The 16,960-nt window shown below is 44.4% G+C and overlaps 1 protein-coding gene across 1 annotated transcript in view; it reads left to right on the top strand.

Moving 5' to 3' along the window:
* Positions 1–10,531: 10,531 nt before the first annotated feature.
* Positions 10,532–16,960, top strand: part of LOC308127967 (NACHT, LRR and PYD domains-containing protein 3-like) — a 150,702-nt gene continuing 144,273 nt past the window's right edge. The window contains exons 1-7 of the mRNA XM_080493624.1: positions 10,532–10,884; positions 11,652–11,725; positions 12,945–13,064; positions 14,021–14,122; positions 14,199–14,277; positions 14,590–14,797; positions 15,156–16,944. Coding sequence (XP_080349750.1) covers positions 11,682–11,725; positions 12,945–13,064; positions 14,021–14,122; positions 14,199–14,277; positions 14,590–14,797; positions 15,156–16,944 — 2,342 coding nt within the window. The 5' untranslated portion in view covers positions 10,532–10,884; positions 11,652–11,681. The remainder of the gene's footprint in view (positions 10,885–11,651; positions 11,726–12,944; positions 13,065–14,020; positions 14,123–14,198; positions 14,278–14,589; positions 14,798–15,155; positions 16,945–16,960) is intronic.

The following is a 16,960-nucleotide window of genomic DNA, read 5'->3' as shown; positions in this document are numbered from 1 at the left end:
TCTATATGCCCTATGTCTACATGCTCTATGGCTATATGCTCTATGTCTACATGTTCTATGTCTATATGCTCTAGGTCTATATGCTCTAGGTCTATATGCTCTATGTCTATATGCCCTATGTCTATATGCCCTATGTCTATATGCTCTATATCTATATACTCTATGTAATATGCTCTATGTAATATGATCTTTGTCTACATGCTCTATGTCTATATGCCCTATGTCTACATGCTCTACGTTAATGTGTTCTATGTCTTTATGCTCTATGTCAATGCGCTCTATGTCTATATGCTCTATGTCTACATAATCTATGTCTATATGCTCTAGGTCTATATGCTCTTTGTCGATATGCTCTATGTCTATATGCCCTATGTGTACATGGTCTATGTCTATATGCTCTATGTCTATATGCTCTATGTCTATATGCTCTATGTCTATACTAAGTGTGAATTCACAAACACATTCTAACAATCCTCTTGTCTGGTGGATGTAAAGCATAACTAATCAGTCTTTTCACACAATCATTACTACCACCAACTGTGCCTGGTTAGTACCCATTAGTACCCATTGGTACTCATGGGTGTGGGATGCATGAAAACTGTAATAACGCTTGGATTTATATAGTACTTTCTTCACGCTGACTCAAAGCACATCCAGAGACCATTATTCATTCTTACCAGTCCCTCCAGTGATGCGAAGCTACGTTGTAGCCACAGCTACTCTGGGGCTGCTGACAGAGGCGTAGCTGCCATTTTGCACCAACACCAACATTCATACGAGGCAACGTGCTTGGTTTCTCCAGCAGCAGACGAGGCACGCCTGACTCCACCCAGCTCATCATCCTCCCTTTAAAAGCCTGGTCTTCACTCCACTGCTCTGCCAGAGCATTCCACTGTGTCGTGGTCGGTGGGATTCCTCGCTGCCTCTCTGACTTCATCTTGTGCTTTCCTGGTTTTGGCCGACCTGCTTCCCTCTTTCCCTTTTTGTGGGAACATTTCATTTGCTTCAGTCTCTGCTTTGGGCTCTCCTTGAACAAACTCCTAACACTGGCATTGGAGCTCATGTACTATGACGTACACAACTACAGTTTTCTCTTAAGCTCAGTTGAAGTAAAAACACTAGTATTTGTCCCTGACTAGTCTCTTGTTTTCTAGGATGAATTAATAGGAAATAACTCCACTGCCCGGCGATGTGGACTCATGTTGCTGTGCGGAGGACGACTGAAAACAAAGGACAAACATGGAGGGTTGCTCATGTACTTTCAGTGTGAGTATTGCACTTCACATTAGAAATACATTCAATCATATCTGCAGCTTTTAACACTAGCAATACCATGATTTTTCAGACTTCCTCCAAGTCCCAGCTCTAAGTCAAATGACTCTATTTACAAATGAAAGGACATTAAGCAGGGGAGTGAAAATGAGAATCTGACTTGCGCATTGGAATTTTTCACACCTTGGATGTCTATGTGCTCTATGTCTTTATGCTCTATGTCTATATGCTCTATGGCTATATGCTCTATGTCTACATGATCTATGTCTATATGCTCTAGGTCTATATGCTCTATGTCTATATGCCCTATGTTTATATGCTCTATGTCTATATGCTCTATGTCTATATGCCCTATGTCTATATGCTCTATATCTATATGCTCTATGTAATATGCTCTATGTAATATGATCTTTGTCTACATGCTCTATGTCTATATGCCCTATGTCTACATGCTATATGTCTATGTGCTCTATGTCTTTATGCTCTATGTCTATATGCTCTATGTCTATATGCTCTATGTCTATATGCTCTATGTCTATACTAAGTGTGAATTCACAAACACATTCTAACAATCCTCTTGTCTGGTGGATGTAAAGCATAACTAATCAGTCATTTCCCACAATCATTACTACTTCCAACTGTGCCTGGTTAGTACCCATTAGTACCCATTAGTACCCATTAGTACTCATGGGTGTGGGACGCATGAAAACTGTAATAACGCTTGGATTTATATAGTACTTTCTTCACGCTGACTCAAAGCACATCCAGAGACCATTATTCATTCTTACCAGTCCCTCCAGTGATGCGAAGCTACGTTGTAGCCACAGCTGCTCTGGGGCTGCTGACAGAGGCGTAGCTGCCATTTTGCACCAACACCAACATTCATACGAGGCAACGTGCTTGGTTTCTCCAGCAGCAGACGAGGCACGCCTGACTCCACCCAGCTCATCATCCTCCCTTTAAAAGCCTGGTCTTCACTCCACTGCTCTGCCAGAGCATTCCACTGTGTCGTGGACTTCATCTTGTGCTTTCCTGGTTTTGGCCGACCTGCTTCCCTCTTTACCTTTTTGTGGGAACATTTCATTTGCTTCAGTCTCTGCTTTGGGCTCTCCTTGAACAAACTCCTAACACTGGCATTGGAGCTCATGTACTATGACGTACACAACTACAGTTTTCTCTTAAGCTCAGTTGAAGTAAAAACACTAGTATTTGTCCCTGACTAGTCTCTTGTTTTCTAGGATTATTTAATGGGAAATAACTCCACTGCCCGGCGATGTGGACTCATGTTGCTGTGCGGAGGACGACTGAAAACAAAGGACAAACATGGAGGGTTGCTCATGTACTTTCAGTGTGAGTATTGCACTTCACAGTAGAAATACATTCAATCATATCTGCAGCTTTTAAATATATATGTAGTTACCTGCTGTGAAATCCACAAAGGCCCCGCCGTGGCTCTCCCAGTAAGGTCCTCTGGCCCCTCTGTTACAGAGGCTCTCCAAGTAAGGTCCTCTGGCCCCTCTGTTACAGAGGCTCTCCCAGTCAGGTCCTCTGGCCCCTCTGTTACAGAGGCTCTCCCAGTAAGGGCCTCTGGCTCCTCTGTTGCAGAGGCTCTCCCAGTAAGGGCCTCTGGCTCCTCTGTTGCAGAGGCTCTCCCAGTAAGGTCCTCTGGCCCCTCTGTTACAGAGGACACTTGTCTATCTGCAACCAGAGAAAACCTTTCTACTGTCTTACAGAATCCATCTTCATTTAATAACGTTGTCTTCATCTGCTCTCTGTCCTCGTCCTCAAAGAAATAAAGTCCAAGCTGCCATTTCTATCAACACTTCTAAGTCAGAAGCGTTTTGTATTCTTATTGTAAAGGTGGTGCCAGAGGTTCTGCCTGCTGCCTGCTGCCTGCGCTGGACGGCCCGGCACCAGTGGCTGCAAACATTGTGAGGCGTGAACGCGACTCCGGGTCATCCATCACCTTGTGGCTCTTCTTTGAAGCCATTTTCTGAAACAAAACAAAACAAACTGCAAAAGTGCTCAACTTCAAGCAATCCTGAATGTGTAATGAAGCAATGGAACATAAAGTCATGTATTTTCAATAAGATAATAAGTTTAATACTAGAGCAACAAACAAACATTCTTTCTATACAATTTACCACCATTTTCACTTAAATATAATACAATGCATTATAAGAGGAAATAAGATGAGAGAAGAAAATATAGAAAAATGAAAAATACAACAATTAATAGGATTAATGTCAGATGGAGGTTTCAGGGAAAAAATGAAGCGTCTGGATGATAAATAAGGAGATGATTGTCCAACAGGTGAAGAAGAAGAAAGCAGCTGTCAGAGGTTTGTGATGGTGTGAATGAAAGAGAAAAAGAGAAGTTAGAAAGTCTTTTGCTCCGTTGTGGAAGCTTCTAAAGAGCTGACAGATTCTCACCTGAACTCTCTTCACTGTTTCTTACAGACACTTTTTCCATGTGTGAGGAAACTTGTGGAGAGAAGAAGCTGCTCCTTTAACTGCTCTTTCTTATGACAGCTGCTCAACATGTGGCTCTTCAGCTCCTCTGTAGCGGCTCCCTGAATCACACTGAAATCAACATTGTGTAGTGGTTGCACTGGGAAGAAGGGCTCACATTAGAAGGGGGTGAAGGGAGGGAAAATAATATGTGTAACTGAGCTTCAATGCTCCTCTGAGTTGGAATAAAAAATGCCTGCACCAGTGAGTCGTGGAGAACCCGGAGCAGTTCCGTGATACACCTGCAGGAGTCTCTCAGAGTCACTGACCTGAGATTAGAACGACTGAAACATCCTAGACTCAGTTTGCTTCGTAAGCGTCTCCGGGCAAAACAACACATGGGACATCCGATCTCAGTTGGTAACAGACGTCGATACCACAATGACCAACTGCTTCAGCATACCTGGATCTAATGATGATGTCATCACCAAGGGTGTTAAAAAGACCAATAACGAGCCCCTCATTGATATCAGGTGTGTTGGAACTGGGAGGAGCTAAACCTGCAGGACAGGGGCCCTGGAGGACCGAGATTGGACACCCCTGCTCTACCTGGACATTTGATGATGATGAGAGGATCATTTGAATGAACTGGAAAAGATCACACATACAAGCTTGTAAAGTCACTCCTCTGTGACGGCCGGGAATCGAACCCAGGTCCCCTGCTTGGAAGGCAGTGAAGTATATTTTCCATATGAAATTTCTTTTCTCATGAACTTATTCTGCACCCTGGAGCTTGGCGTTGAGAAGACCAGGCTCCAGGTTAATGATTCACCCTGTTATGATGGGTGCAGCTTGTAAAGCCTCTGAGCAAAGATCCATGTTCTGTTTTTATCTTGATGTTCTGATCATATCAGTTGTTTTGCACCTCACAGGTAAATCACGTGTTCACCATCTCTTAACGGTATATAATCAGCCAGAACTTCTGCTCTGGGAGAGAAGCATATTGACACGCTGCTCCCACAGACTCATTCCATCGTCTGTGATTCTGATGCCACCAATTTGATATGAAATATTTTCTATGTTCACGCAAGACGGCATCAGTGAAGTTCTTTTCATTCTCCTCATCACCACCTGAGTCACCTCAGCAGCTAAGCTCACCACTAGAACACCATCACTACTTTGAGTGGCTTCACCTGAAGTTTGTAGAATGGGACAGGAAAGTGTCTCATGGTTGTGAGTGAGACGTGTCAGAGCCTGTCTGTCTTGTGTCTCCCCATCAGGACACATGTTCAGTACACAGCTTACGGCCCCTGATGAGGACACCACTTAGCAAGCAGAGACACAATCACTGCTTTCACTGTGGGACAGGAAGATCTGCTTCTCAGGACCTGGACTCATTGTCTTTCAGGACCTGATTCAGTTGGAAAAACAATCCAGAAAAAGAGAGGAACCAGAGAGGGTGGAGCTCAGTGGTGGAGGAGGCTCAGTATGTTTGAGCTCCTTGTTTCAATCCTCAGCTTCTCCAAGCTTCATGTCCACATTCATGGCAGGAAGCATATCAGTGGTGTGTTTGTGTCTCCTGGTGCTCCTGAAATGTCCTGTGTCTCTAAACAATGTCCTCCTGACAGACCACAGCTTCCTGCCAGCAACATATTGCCGCTCCATGTAGTTGTATTAAGGGGTGTTGTGATCAGGGCAGGAAGCTTCAGAAACAGGATAGCTATTGATCATTCATATCATCAATGTTCTTTTCATTATTAGTAAAAAAGTGTGGATTGCTACTTTGTTTTGATCTCTTTCTAATGACATTATTTAATATATTCCAAATGCTTTTCATCTTGTTTGTATTCTTATCTAATAGTATCTATAGTATTCTGGTTTAGATATCCATGAAATAGTTCATTATATTTTTAGTATTTATTCTCTGCTGTTTCACTTCTATATTTAATGAATTCTACTTAAAGTGTGTTCTTTTTTTTACAGGTATTTTATACTCCTTTGTGATCCATGGTGTGTCTTAATACTTATTTATTTCAGTGTATTTCTTTATTGGACAGTTTTTATCATAAAACAGTTTGAAGGTATATAAAAACGATTCTTATGCTTTATCAGTGTTGTCTTCACTTCATACAGACTCTCAGTTCTGTCGACGAACCAGGAAATGATTGTTGATATTGTTAATCAATAATCCACTTATAGTTTTATTGTCTATCAGGTTTGTGAATAAGTGATCTATTAATGTGGCTCTATGAGACGTGACTCTACTGCTCTGGTGATTTTAGGGTAAAGGCTCAGACTGTACATCGTATCTAGAAACTCTTTTGTTGGTTTGTGATGACTTGGCTTCAGCAGATGGATGTTAAAATCAAAACCTTCTGAGTTGAAGCTGTAAATCTTTCTTCAACCCAATCCCTGAAGAGTTCTAGGTTAGAACCGGCTGTTCTATAGATGCACTTTACAAGTACATTCTCTTTCTCTTATTCTGACATTTGTTCCACAGCCAATCTGATTGGCTGTGGGACAAAACCCTCTCTCCTGGTTGGCTGTGAAGTTCGTCAGTCTCAGATAAGCACCGCCCCTTTTCTCCACTGACTGAACGCACAGGTCTTTTTCACCACATATCTCAGCTGAGAGCCGCCATGTGTGAATAGTTGATGAAGAAAACAATCTGTGACTTGTGTGGAAGAACTTCACCTCGATACAGGAGCACAAATATGTTTTTCACCAGATGTACTGCAACAATTAGAGGTAAAATATCAGCAAGACAGTTTTTTTAATCTGTGACTTGTAAAACAGGATTTGTGCTCCTGTAATGAAGAAGTTGTGACTTTGTAAGTGTGGTGTTTTATTTGTGGAGAGAAAAGAATTCTACAGGTACACAACAATTCTACAGGTACACACAACAATTCTACAGGTACACACAACAATTCTACAGGTACACAAAACAATTCTACAGGTACACACAACAATTCTAGAGGTACACAAATCTTCAGGTACACAAAACAATTCTTCAGGTACACAACTCACGGTACACAACTACAAATTCACTTTTACAAGTACACAAACCTTTTACACCAATAATACCTCCACATATACAGCTCCTCCTCCACCAGTCCTCCTCTCTCTGTTCAAGTAGCTGAACTCGTGTCCATCAGGTCCAATCAGCTTCCTTCTCAGTGCAGATCCACGTTTCAGAGACGGTAAAAACACTGAAGGTTGTTTGAAATGTCCTCCATACTGTTTGGTTGGACTAAAGTTTGACTCCAAAGCTCCTGCTGTTGAAATGTATCACAGAAAGTTTATTGTCTGTTTGAATTGATCTTCAGAGTCGGAGCAGCAGTTGTCAGTGATGTCCTAGTAGAAGTTATTGTCCGTCAACATCGTCCTCCATGTCCTGATGTTTGTCTTCAGTGGAATGAAATGATTTCACTTCTAGATGATTGGAGTTGACAGTCATTGGAGCTGATGATCAGTCAGCAGCTGATGATGAGTCCGTCCTCATATTGAGTGTCTTCAGAACATGGTGAGTCCATGTAGTTTGACCTTTTGTCCAGTACTCAGCTAAATCTCTCCAGCTCCTCCATGTCTGGGATCACCAGGACCTTCTCCTCCTCCGGTGTCCCGTTCAGCTTGATGAAGATCTGAGGTCCACGTTGCCTGGATCCTCCCCTGTTTCTTCAGGAAGCGGGCTTTCCTGCTGATGTCCGCCTTCCTTTTGGTCAAATGTCCATTGATGTAGACGTCCCCTCCTCTGTTTCCTCCTTTGTTTCAGGAGCTCAGTTTGATGTTTTGTCTTGACAAACGTCATGATGATGGCTGCTTTGTGGTTGTTGCTCCTCCTGGGCAGCAGGTGACGGACCCCCAGGGTGTTCTGCTCCACCTCTATTCCCCTGGACCACCTGTCGCTCCACCCAATCAGACGGAGTACCCTCTGTGGTCCTGACAGCAGAAACTTCCTCTGACAGGAAGTCCAGGGACTTTTTAGTGTGGTCCAGGTCTTCTGTGGATTGTTTGGTTGTCTCCATCGTGGCTCACACACTCCTGTACTGTCTTTCATTGACTGTGGGCTCCTGAGGAGAGGAGTGTGTGACTGGATAAAGAAACAACAAACAAACAGATTGACTGGAGAAGATTTAATCAGCTTCTGCTTCCTCCTTGTCATACATCTTCACTTGTCTTTGTATCAATGGTTTGGTTTGATAGATTTATTCAAAATGTTTTCTTCTTTCTTGGCCAAGAGAAGACGAGCCTCAAACTGAGCTGGAAACCATCAGCGGAACAGGAAGTGGTTCAAACAGGGTCAGACTGGCAGAAGATGTCCAGATGTGCTCAAGACGGTTCAGAGTGGTGTCATTGTGTGGACGTCCTCTGCTCCTCTGAGGACTGATGGAATGAAGTAATAATATTCTCATTGAAGACGTGAAAAACTGAAACATCCTAATCCAATCAAGCCCTCCTGGATGTTTCCTGCAGCGTCCACAGAGTGGACAATGACAGAGAGCTGGACACATCAAGATATATCTGTGGTTTCATCCAGCTACCACACAAGAGGAAGCAGCTGGAATTGATCTTTGATCTCATCACAAACAGCGGCTGCAGCAGCAGAGATCAAGTCTTTTGGACTGAATGGGACGAAGCAGAAAAGCCAGCTGTGGACTGGAGCTGTGTGGCGGGACAGAGTCCTATTTAGCTCCCATTTCTGTAAACGCCCTGTAATTCCCCTTGTTGGAGGATCCACTGCTCTCATCACAGCCCTAAATGAAGCTGCTGACGGCCAAGCCAGGACGTCTCATCAATCATTGACTTGTCTCTGGAGGCTGCTCTCCAGATCAACTTGGCTCAGTTCAGATGGACGGTGACGTCATGAGGGCGTGTCCGAGCTGAACAACATGGACTTTGACACTGTGAGCTATGAGGGTGTGACGGCGTCCTCAGATCAAATAGTGACAGAAGGACTGACGAGGGACGAAGAGCAGCTTCTTCTCTCCAAGTGTCTGTGAGAAGAAGTGAAGAGTTCAGCAGGTGAGAATCTCCGTCAGCTCCTAACAAAGCTTTCATCACGCTGTCTGTCTGATTCCACTGTGGCTGCTCGCTGTGTGTCTGTGTGTCTGTCCAGCACACGTTATGGGGACGTCTTCTTCTAGTGTGTCTGTGTGTGTGTGTGTGTGTGTGTGTGTGTGTGTGTGTGTGTGTGTGTGTGTGTGTGTGTGTGTGTGTGTGTGTGTGTGTGTGTGTGTGTGTGTGTGTGTCTGTCTGTCTGTCCAGCATATGTTATGGGGACATCTTCTTCTAGTGTGTGTGTGTGTGTGTGTGTGTGTGTGTCTCAAGGGGCAACATATCTCCAGTGAACATTTATACACACAATCCACAATCGGTCATCAACATGAATCAAAAATGTGTCTAGGAAGCATATTTCAGCCAATCACAGAAGGAGACATGTGAACATTGTGAGGAGCCGACATGTAAAGGTCAAAGAGCAAGATGAGATAAAAGATAAGTCTGGTCAACACAATACAATCTGAAACAGTAAAAACTGTAATAAAACATGTCCTCCAGATATGGGTTTGTCCTGTAAAGTAAAGGGTGTGTGTGTGTGTGTGTGTGTGTGTGTGTGTGTGTGTGTGTGTGTGTGTGTGTGTGTGTGTGTGTGTGTGTGTGTGTGTGTGTGTGTGTGTGTGTCCGTGTCCACAGTAGGTGGAGCAAAAAGGTGTCAGGATCTTGGTAGGTGAAGCAATATGATGTCAAGATATTTGTAGGTGGAGCAATTTGGTGTCAAAATGTTGGTAGGTGGAGCAACATGGTGGCTGGATGATGGTGGAGCAATATGGTGACAGGATGTAGGTGGAGCAAGATGGTGTCAGGATGTTGATAGGTGGAGCAACATCTGTCAAGATGTAGGTGGAGAAACATGGTGTCAGGCAGTTGGTAGATGGAGCAACATGGTGTCATGATGTTGGTCGGTGGAGCAACATGGTTTTAAAATGTTGGTTGAGCAACATGGTGTCACGATGTAGGTGGAGGGACATGACCTCATGAGGTAGGTGGAGCAACATGATGAAAAGATGTAGGTTGTGCAACATGGTGTCAAGATGTTGGTGAAGCTACATGGTGTCAGGATGGAGGTGGAGCAACATGGTGTCAGGATATGGGTGAAGCTACATGGTGTCAGGGTGGAGGTGGAGCAACATGGTGTCAGGATGCAGGTGGAGCAACATGTGTCAAGATGTAGGTGGAGCAACATGGTGTCAGGATTTAGGTGGTTCCACATGGTGTCAGGATGGAGGTGGAGCAACATGGTGTCAGGATGGAGGTGGAGCAACAGGGTTTTAGGATGCAGGTGGAGCAACATGGTGTCAGGATGGAGGTGGAGCAACATGGTGTCAGGATGCAGGTGGAGCTACATGGTGTCAGGATGCAGGTGGAGCAACATGGTGACTCCATATAATGGATGTAGTGTCAGAATGTCCTGGACGATGTTGAGTCTGATCCTTTTGCTTTGTGATGTTTTCTTTGATCATGGTTCCTTTCTAGTCCAACTGCTTTGATCTGCATCGTTCTTTTCTTTCAGGTTTACATTTGTTCAGTTTTGTTTAGAAATGTCATTAGTCAAACTGAATGTTTTCTTTACTGTGTTTATGTTTCCTGCTGAACCACTGTCAGGTTCAACCTCTGGACATTTATTAAATCTGCAAGAAAGAACACACACCGAGTCAAGTTCTGGTCTTACTCGTGAGGAGAACGGACAGAGAGTGTTTCAGTTACAATCTCCAACCCGCTCTGAGAACTCTCTGCGTCTCCTCTCTTTTATTATCTCGTTCCGAGGTCACAGTGGAGAAACATAAGTCACATAGTACTTCTGCAATTCATGAGAAAGACTGTTGGTACAGTGAATGTGATAACTTTACGTAGAATTATTCCAACAACCACACTCAGGATTTCTCCATCAATCATTTACACTTGTGGGTGTGTGAGAGGAGGACAGAGAACTTTGAGGTTGTCAGACATCAGAGACGGACTGAGACGGACTGAGAGGGACTGAGAGGGACTGAGACGGACTGAGACGGACTGAGACGGACTGAGAGGGACGAAGAGCAGCTTCTTCTCTCCACAATTTTCCTCACACATGGAAAAGTGTCTGTAAGAAGAACTGAAGAGAGTTCAGGTGAGAATCTGTCAGCTCTTTAGAAGCTTCCACAACGGAGCAAAAGACTTTCTAACTTCTCTTTTTCTCTTTCATTCACACCATCACAAACCTCTGACAGCTGCTTTCTTCTTCTTCACCTGTTGGACAAACATTTCATCCTCCATTTAACTCCTTTCTTCACTTCTTTTCTTCTCCATGGAGAAACTCTGAAAACATTCAGCAGTGGGCGGGGCTTCAGCCCTCCTTCACTCTGATTGGCTCATGTTTGTGTTAGTCTAAAATATTCAAACCAACCCTTGACACACACACACACACACACACACACACACACACACACACACACACACACACACACACACACACACACACACACACACACACACGACTCAATCATCTCATTATTTATCATCCAGACGCTTCATTTTTTCCCTGAAACCTCCATCTGACATTAATCCTAATGATTGTTGTATTTTCCATGTTTCTATATTTTCTTCTCTCATCTTATTTCCTCTGTTTGTTCATTATTTATGCTTCTTGTTGTTCTTCTTTCTCTGTTTTGTCTCGGCTGTCGCTCTCTGATCTCAGTATACTGAATGATACCGTCTCTAACTGGAACTACCAGGATGTGGGTTTCTGTTTCCTGCTGCACCACACACATGATCTTCTCTGTATGTGTGTGTGTGTGTGTGTGTGTGTGTGTGTGTGTGTGTGTGTGTGTGTGTGTGTGTGTGTGTGTGTGTGTGTGTGTGTGTGTGTGTGTGTGTGTGTGTGTGTGTGTTGAGCAGGTTGGTGTGTTTCTCTCTGTCTGACTCAACATGTGGGACGTGGATGAAGAAGACCCACCAGAGTGTGTGGACAGGTAAGAGACGTCCCCCCCTCCTGCATTCAGTCAAACAGCAAACAGAAGAATGGACACTAAATGTAAACTCCATAGAAAGATGAAATGTAGTAAAAGTGGCTCTGCTGTATTGACTCGTCTCAAGGCTCAGTGATTTCAAGTCATCCAAAGTGAGCGGAAGTGATTTCAACAGGCAGCAGAAAAAGAGCTGCAGTAAAGGACATGAGGTGCAGAGACATTCCACCGTCCCCATGATCAGTCCCAATGTGATCATGAAAGACACAAGGACAAGCAGTGGAAAGGACAAAGACTAGAAGATCATGTGTTGTCTTTCAGGTCAGAGTTTCTAACTCCTCTTAAGCTGATCCAAGGTCAGAGCAGTGTCACCTTTCCAACAGGGAGTTTAAAGGAAGTGGACGTCTCCACATGACACTGAAGTCCAAACGTCCCACATCACTAACTTACAGTTTGGTCCACAAAGATTTGTCCAGAGACAAAGTTTGTCTCATTTTGTTCTGTATATTACCACAGGAAATAGAAATGAAACCCTCCAGACTTCAGCTTTAATTCAGTGGCTTCAACTAAAACATCCCATAACAATGTGAGGAACTAAAGGATTTGAACACAATCCCTTCATGTCAGAGGCTCAAAAGTCCCTGAACCAATGAAATAAGAGAGAATCAATCCTTCATCTCTCACACTTGTTGAAAAGCCTTTGCAGGCAATGACTGGCTGAAGTTGTGAACTCATGACGTCAGCAGGCGCTCGCTGGGTTTCCTCTATTTTAATGCTCTTCCAGGCTTCACCGCAGAGCCGCTCACTTGATGTTGCTTTGTGGGCCTTTCTAATCCTAGTTTAATCTGTAAGAGGTGAAATTCAGAATACAGATTATTGTTGGAAAAGTCAGTCAAGATCAGATGCTACTACTTTTCCAGGAACTTTGAAACAAAAGGCAGATTGGAAATGACATAAAGGTTATTGAAGTTCTTTCATCAAACATATTTTTATTGATCAATTCCTGAAAACTTTTCCAGAAGGAAATAACATTAAAGTTCTTTTGTTGAAAACAGGAAATGAAATGATAAGAACCAAGTGTGATCTGTTGATCTGATACAACATTTTGTGTGTGTGTGTGTGTGTGTGTGTGTGTGTGTGTGTGTGTGTGTGTGTGTGTGTGTGTGTGTGTGTGTGTGTGTGTGTGTGTGTGTGTGTGTGTGTGTGTGTGTGTGTGTGTGTGTAGAGGTGAGAAGCTCAGACACACAGCAGGGTCTTCAGTATCCAGCAGCTTGTCTATGAAGAGTGACGGGTCCAAAGATCGTCCACCAAACTTCAGTACTGAACCTGGACCTTCAGACACAAAGTAAGAAACTCTTTCTTTTCTTTTATTTCCTCAAAACCAGAGTGAGAGAAGTTGTGCTCACTCTAAGATTCACTTCCAGTGTTTTAGTACAAGAGTCCAAACTGCAAACTGACCAGCAAAGTCTGATCCTACACTCTTTCAAAAGTCCTATTTTGATGATGAATCTACTCGTTTCAGAGCCCTGGGGAACACCAGAGGAGAGGGGGATGGGGGGGATGTAAAAGATTTGAACTGAATGATTTTTAACTTTAAAGTTATTCGACCAGAATCCATTTGGGAAACATGAAAAATGTAGGATCCAGTTTCAGTTGTTGATGTTGATCTCTAATACATTAATACCTTTCTGAATGGAATTGGTCATGACACTCACACAGACACATAATTCCAGCATTTAAATTTAAAGGAACATACCAGTGTGTTGACCTCTTGCTGATTAATGATCAGTTTCACAACATTTAAGAATATTCTGAAGGTTCTAATCCTCTTTCTCTGAGAAAGTCCAGTCTTTTATTTTGGGCTGAATCGGTCCAATGTTGATAATTTTGCTTCAGCTTCTGCGACGCCATCTTTGATATCCCAGAAACCCTTGTGGCAGATTTCCCAAGATGATGTCAGTTAGGAAACATCAACACAGTTTGATGTTTGGTTTGTAAACATCAACTTTGGTGGATCGATTTGGGAAACTGCAGGTTGGAAATGAGTCCAAATGAGTGTTGATGGTCTTGTTTTGGTGTTTTGGTTTATTCTCTCTGCAGAAGGGAGATGTTTTATGGGAAGTAGATTTTGAAGATTGTTTTTCTGGTAGAGTAACTTTAAATGTGGAACTACAGTTTATAACTATTAAATATCCTCACAGTATTTTCACAAAGTCTGACTTAGAGAATCAAAGTCTCAGTTCTTCCATGTATCTTCCATTGTTCCAGTCAGTCTGTTCCTGATGTTGTGTTTGTTTTTAGCTCTGACTCTGGGTTTCCATCCAGCTGTGTGTCCATGAAGAGTGGCCGGTCTATGGGGAAACTCTTAACCTTTCAATGTGGAGCAGGAAGTGGTGATGAGGGGTGAGAATCAGTGTTTGTCTCAGGATTCCTCATCACACCACACAGCAGCTTTAACAAAGTCAACATGTTTCTGCAGCGTGAGCCAGCAGAGCTCCCAGCTTCTCCCTGGTGGCTCCGCCCCTCAGCATCAAAGACATCTGGACTCCACATTTATGGTGAGAACACGTCTCCATTCAACACTTTACTGTCACATCATGAGACAGAAGAAGCTGCTGTTACTTCCAGCTGAAACATGAAACAGACACTCAGCTTATTAGATCAATTCAGGTCCAAAGTGAAACAGTCAAACCTTCATCCAGCTTCTAGTCTTCACTGATGCTTGAAGCTGCTTCTGCTGGAGATCCCACATGAAGTGTGATTTGGCTTCACATGTTGTCCATCCTGCTCTCTGCACTGGATTTACACTCACATCTCAATCTGGCTTCAGTTTCAGCTCAAAGTCAACTCCAGATGTTTCTCTGTTCCAGCTGCTGGAGGACAACATGGTGACTTTCATGAAGAAGGAGCTGAAGAAGATGAAGAAGCTCCTGAGTCCAGATTACCCAGCATGCTCAGAGAGTGAGAGGGAGGATGAGGATGAAGAGCAGAGGAGCAGCAGAGAGTCATTTCTGAGGATCACCCTGGACTTCCTGAGGAGGATGAAGCAGGAGGAGCTGGCTGGGCGTCTGTGGAGCAGTAAGAGGATTTGATCTCATTTCACAGGATGGAGATGAAGCTGAAATGTTCTCAGCTGGAGCAGAAAGCAGTCAGAAACAGAGTCCATCCAGAGAACACAGGTCATTTCCAGATCAGACACAGAAAGTGTGAAACAGGCAGAAAGTCCAAAACAAGCAGCAGAGAAGAGGAGACACAAAGAGAGTTCCTGAACTCTGCTGCTCATGTGATGCAAACATCTGCATCAGATCAGAGGCTGTTTGGTCTCCACTGAGGAGCTGGATGGAGCTGATGGAGGAGAAACATCTCCACTAACACACTGTCATCTTCACATTCAATGTCAAACACACTCAACTCATTCCTGCTTTCTTCTTTTCAGGAGCTTCTGCTGGAGTCTGCCAACAGAAGGTGAAATGTGCCCTGAAGGAGAGGTTCCAGGTTGTGTTTGAGGGGCTCTCTAAAGCAGGAGAGTCCACCCTCCTGAAGCAGATCTACACAGAGCTCCACATCACAGAGGGGGGGACTGCAGAGGTCAATGAGGAACATGAGGTCAGACAGATTGAAACAGCATCCAGGAGAGCAGCCAGAGCAGAAAGCAGCATCAGACCAGGAGACCTATTTAAAGCCTCACCTGGAAGATCTCCACCAATCAGAACAGTGCTGACAAAGGGAGTGGCTGGCATTGGGAAAACAGTCCTGACACAGAAGTTCACTCTGGACTGGGCTGAAGACCAAAGCAACCAGGACGTCCACTTCACATTTCCATTCACCTTCAGAGAGCTGAATGTGCTGAAGGAGAAGAAGTTCAGCTTGGTGGGACTTGTTCATCACTTCTTCACTCCAACCAAAGAAGCAGGACTCTGCAGCTTTGAAGACCTCCAGGTGGTCTTCATCTTTGACGGTCTGGATGAGTGTCGACTCCCTCTGGACTTCCAGCACCCTGAGATCCTGACTGATGTTACAGAGTCCACCTCAGTGGATGTGCTGCTGACAAACCTCATCAGGGGGAACCTGCTTCCCTCTGCTCGCCTCTGGATCACCACACGACCTGCAGCAGCCAATCACATCCCTCCTGACTGTGTCGGCATGGTGACGGAGGTCCGAGGGTTCACTGACCCACAGAAGGAGGAGTACTTCAGGAGGAGGTTCAGAGAGGAGCAGCAGGCCAGCAGGATCATCTCCCACATCAAGACCTCACGAAGCCTCCACATCATGTGCCACATCCCAGTCTTCTGCTGGATCACTGCTACAGTTCTGGAGGAGGTGTTGAAGAGCAGAGAGGGAGGAGAGCTGCCCAAGACCATGACTCAGATGTACATCCACCACCTGGTGGTCCAGGCCAAAGTCAAGAAGGTCAAGTATGATGGAGGAGCTGCCACAGATCCACACTGGAGTCCAGAGAGCAGGGAGATGGTGGAGTCTCTGGGAAAACTGGCTTTTGATGAGCTGCAGAAAGGAAAGCTGATCTTCTATGACTCCGACCTGACAGAGTGTGGCCTGGATCTCAGAGCAGCCTCACTGTACTCTGGAATGTTCACACAGGTCTTTAAAGAGGAGCAAGGCCTGTACCAGGACAAGGTCTTCTGCTTCATCCATCTGAGCCTTCAGGAGTTTCTGGCTGCTCTTCATGTCCATCAGACCTTCATCAGCTCTGGAATCAACCTCCTGGATGAACAACAACAAACAGTCCTGATGAAGAAAGTTGATCTCCACCATCTCCATCAGAGAGCAGTGGACAAGGCCTTGAAGAGTCCAAATGGACACCTGGACTTGTTCCTCCGCTTCCTCCTGGGTCTTTCACTGCAGACCAATCAGAGTCTCCTCCGAGGTCTGCTGACACAGACAGGAAGTAGCTCACAGACCAATCAGAACACAGTCCAGTACATCAAGGAGAAGCTGAGTAAGAATCTGTCTGCAGAGAGAAGCATCAATCTGTTCCACTGTCTGAATGAACTGAACGATGGTTCTCTGGTGGAGGAGATCCAACAGTCCCTGAGATCAGGACGCCTCTCCACTGATAGACTGTCTCCTGCTCAGTGGTCAGCTCTGGTCTTCATCTTACTGTCATCAGAAGAAGATCTGAAGGAGTTTGACCTGAAGAAATACTCTGCTTCAGAGGAGGCTCTTCTGAAGCTGCTGCCAGTGGTCAAAGCCTCCAACAAAGCTGTGTACGTGGGTCATGAA

The sequence above is a fragment of the Lipophrys pholis genome, assembly GCF_963383615.2.
Source record: "Lipophrys pholis genome assembly, contig: SCAFFOLD_35, whole genome shotgun sequence".
Lineage (NCBI taxonomy): Eukaryota > Metazoa > Chordata > Actinopteri > Blenniiformes > Blenniidae > Lipophrys > Lipophrys pholis.
This window is presented reverse-complemented; position numbering and strand designations above follow the sequence as displayed.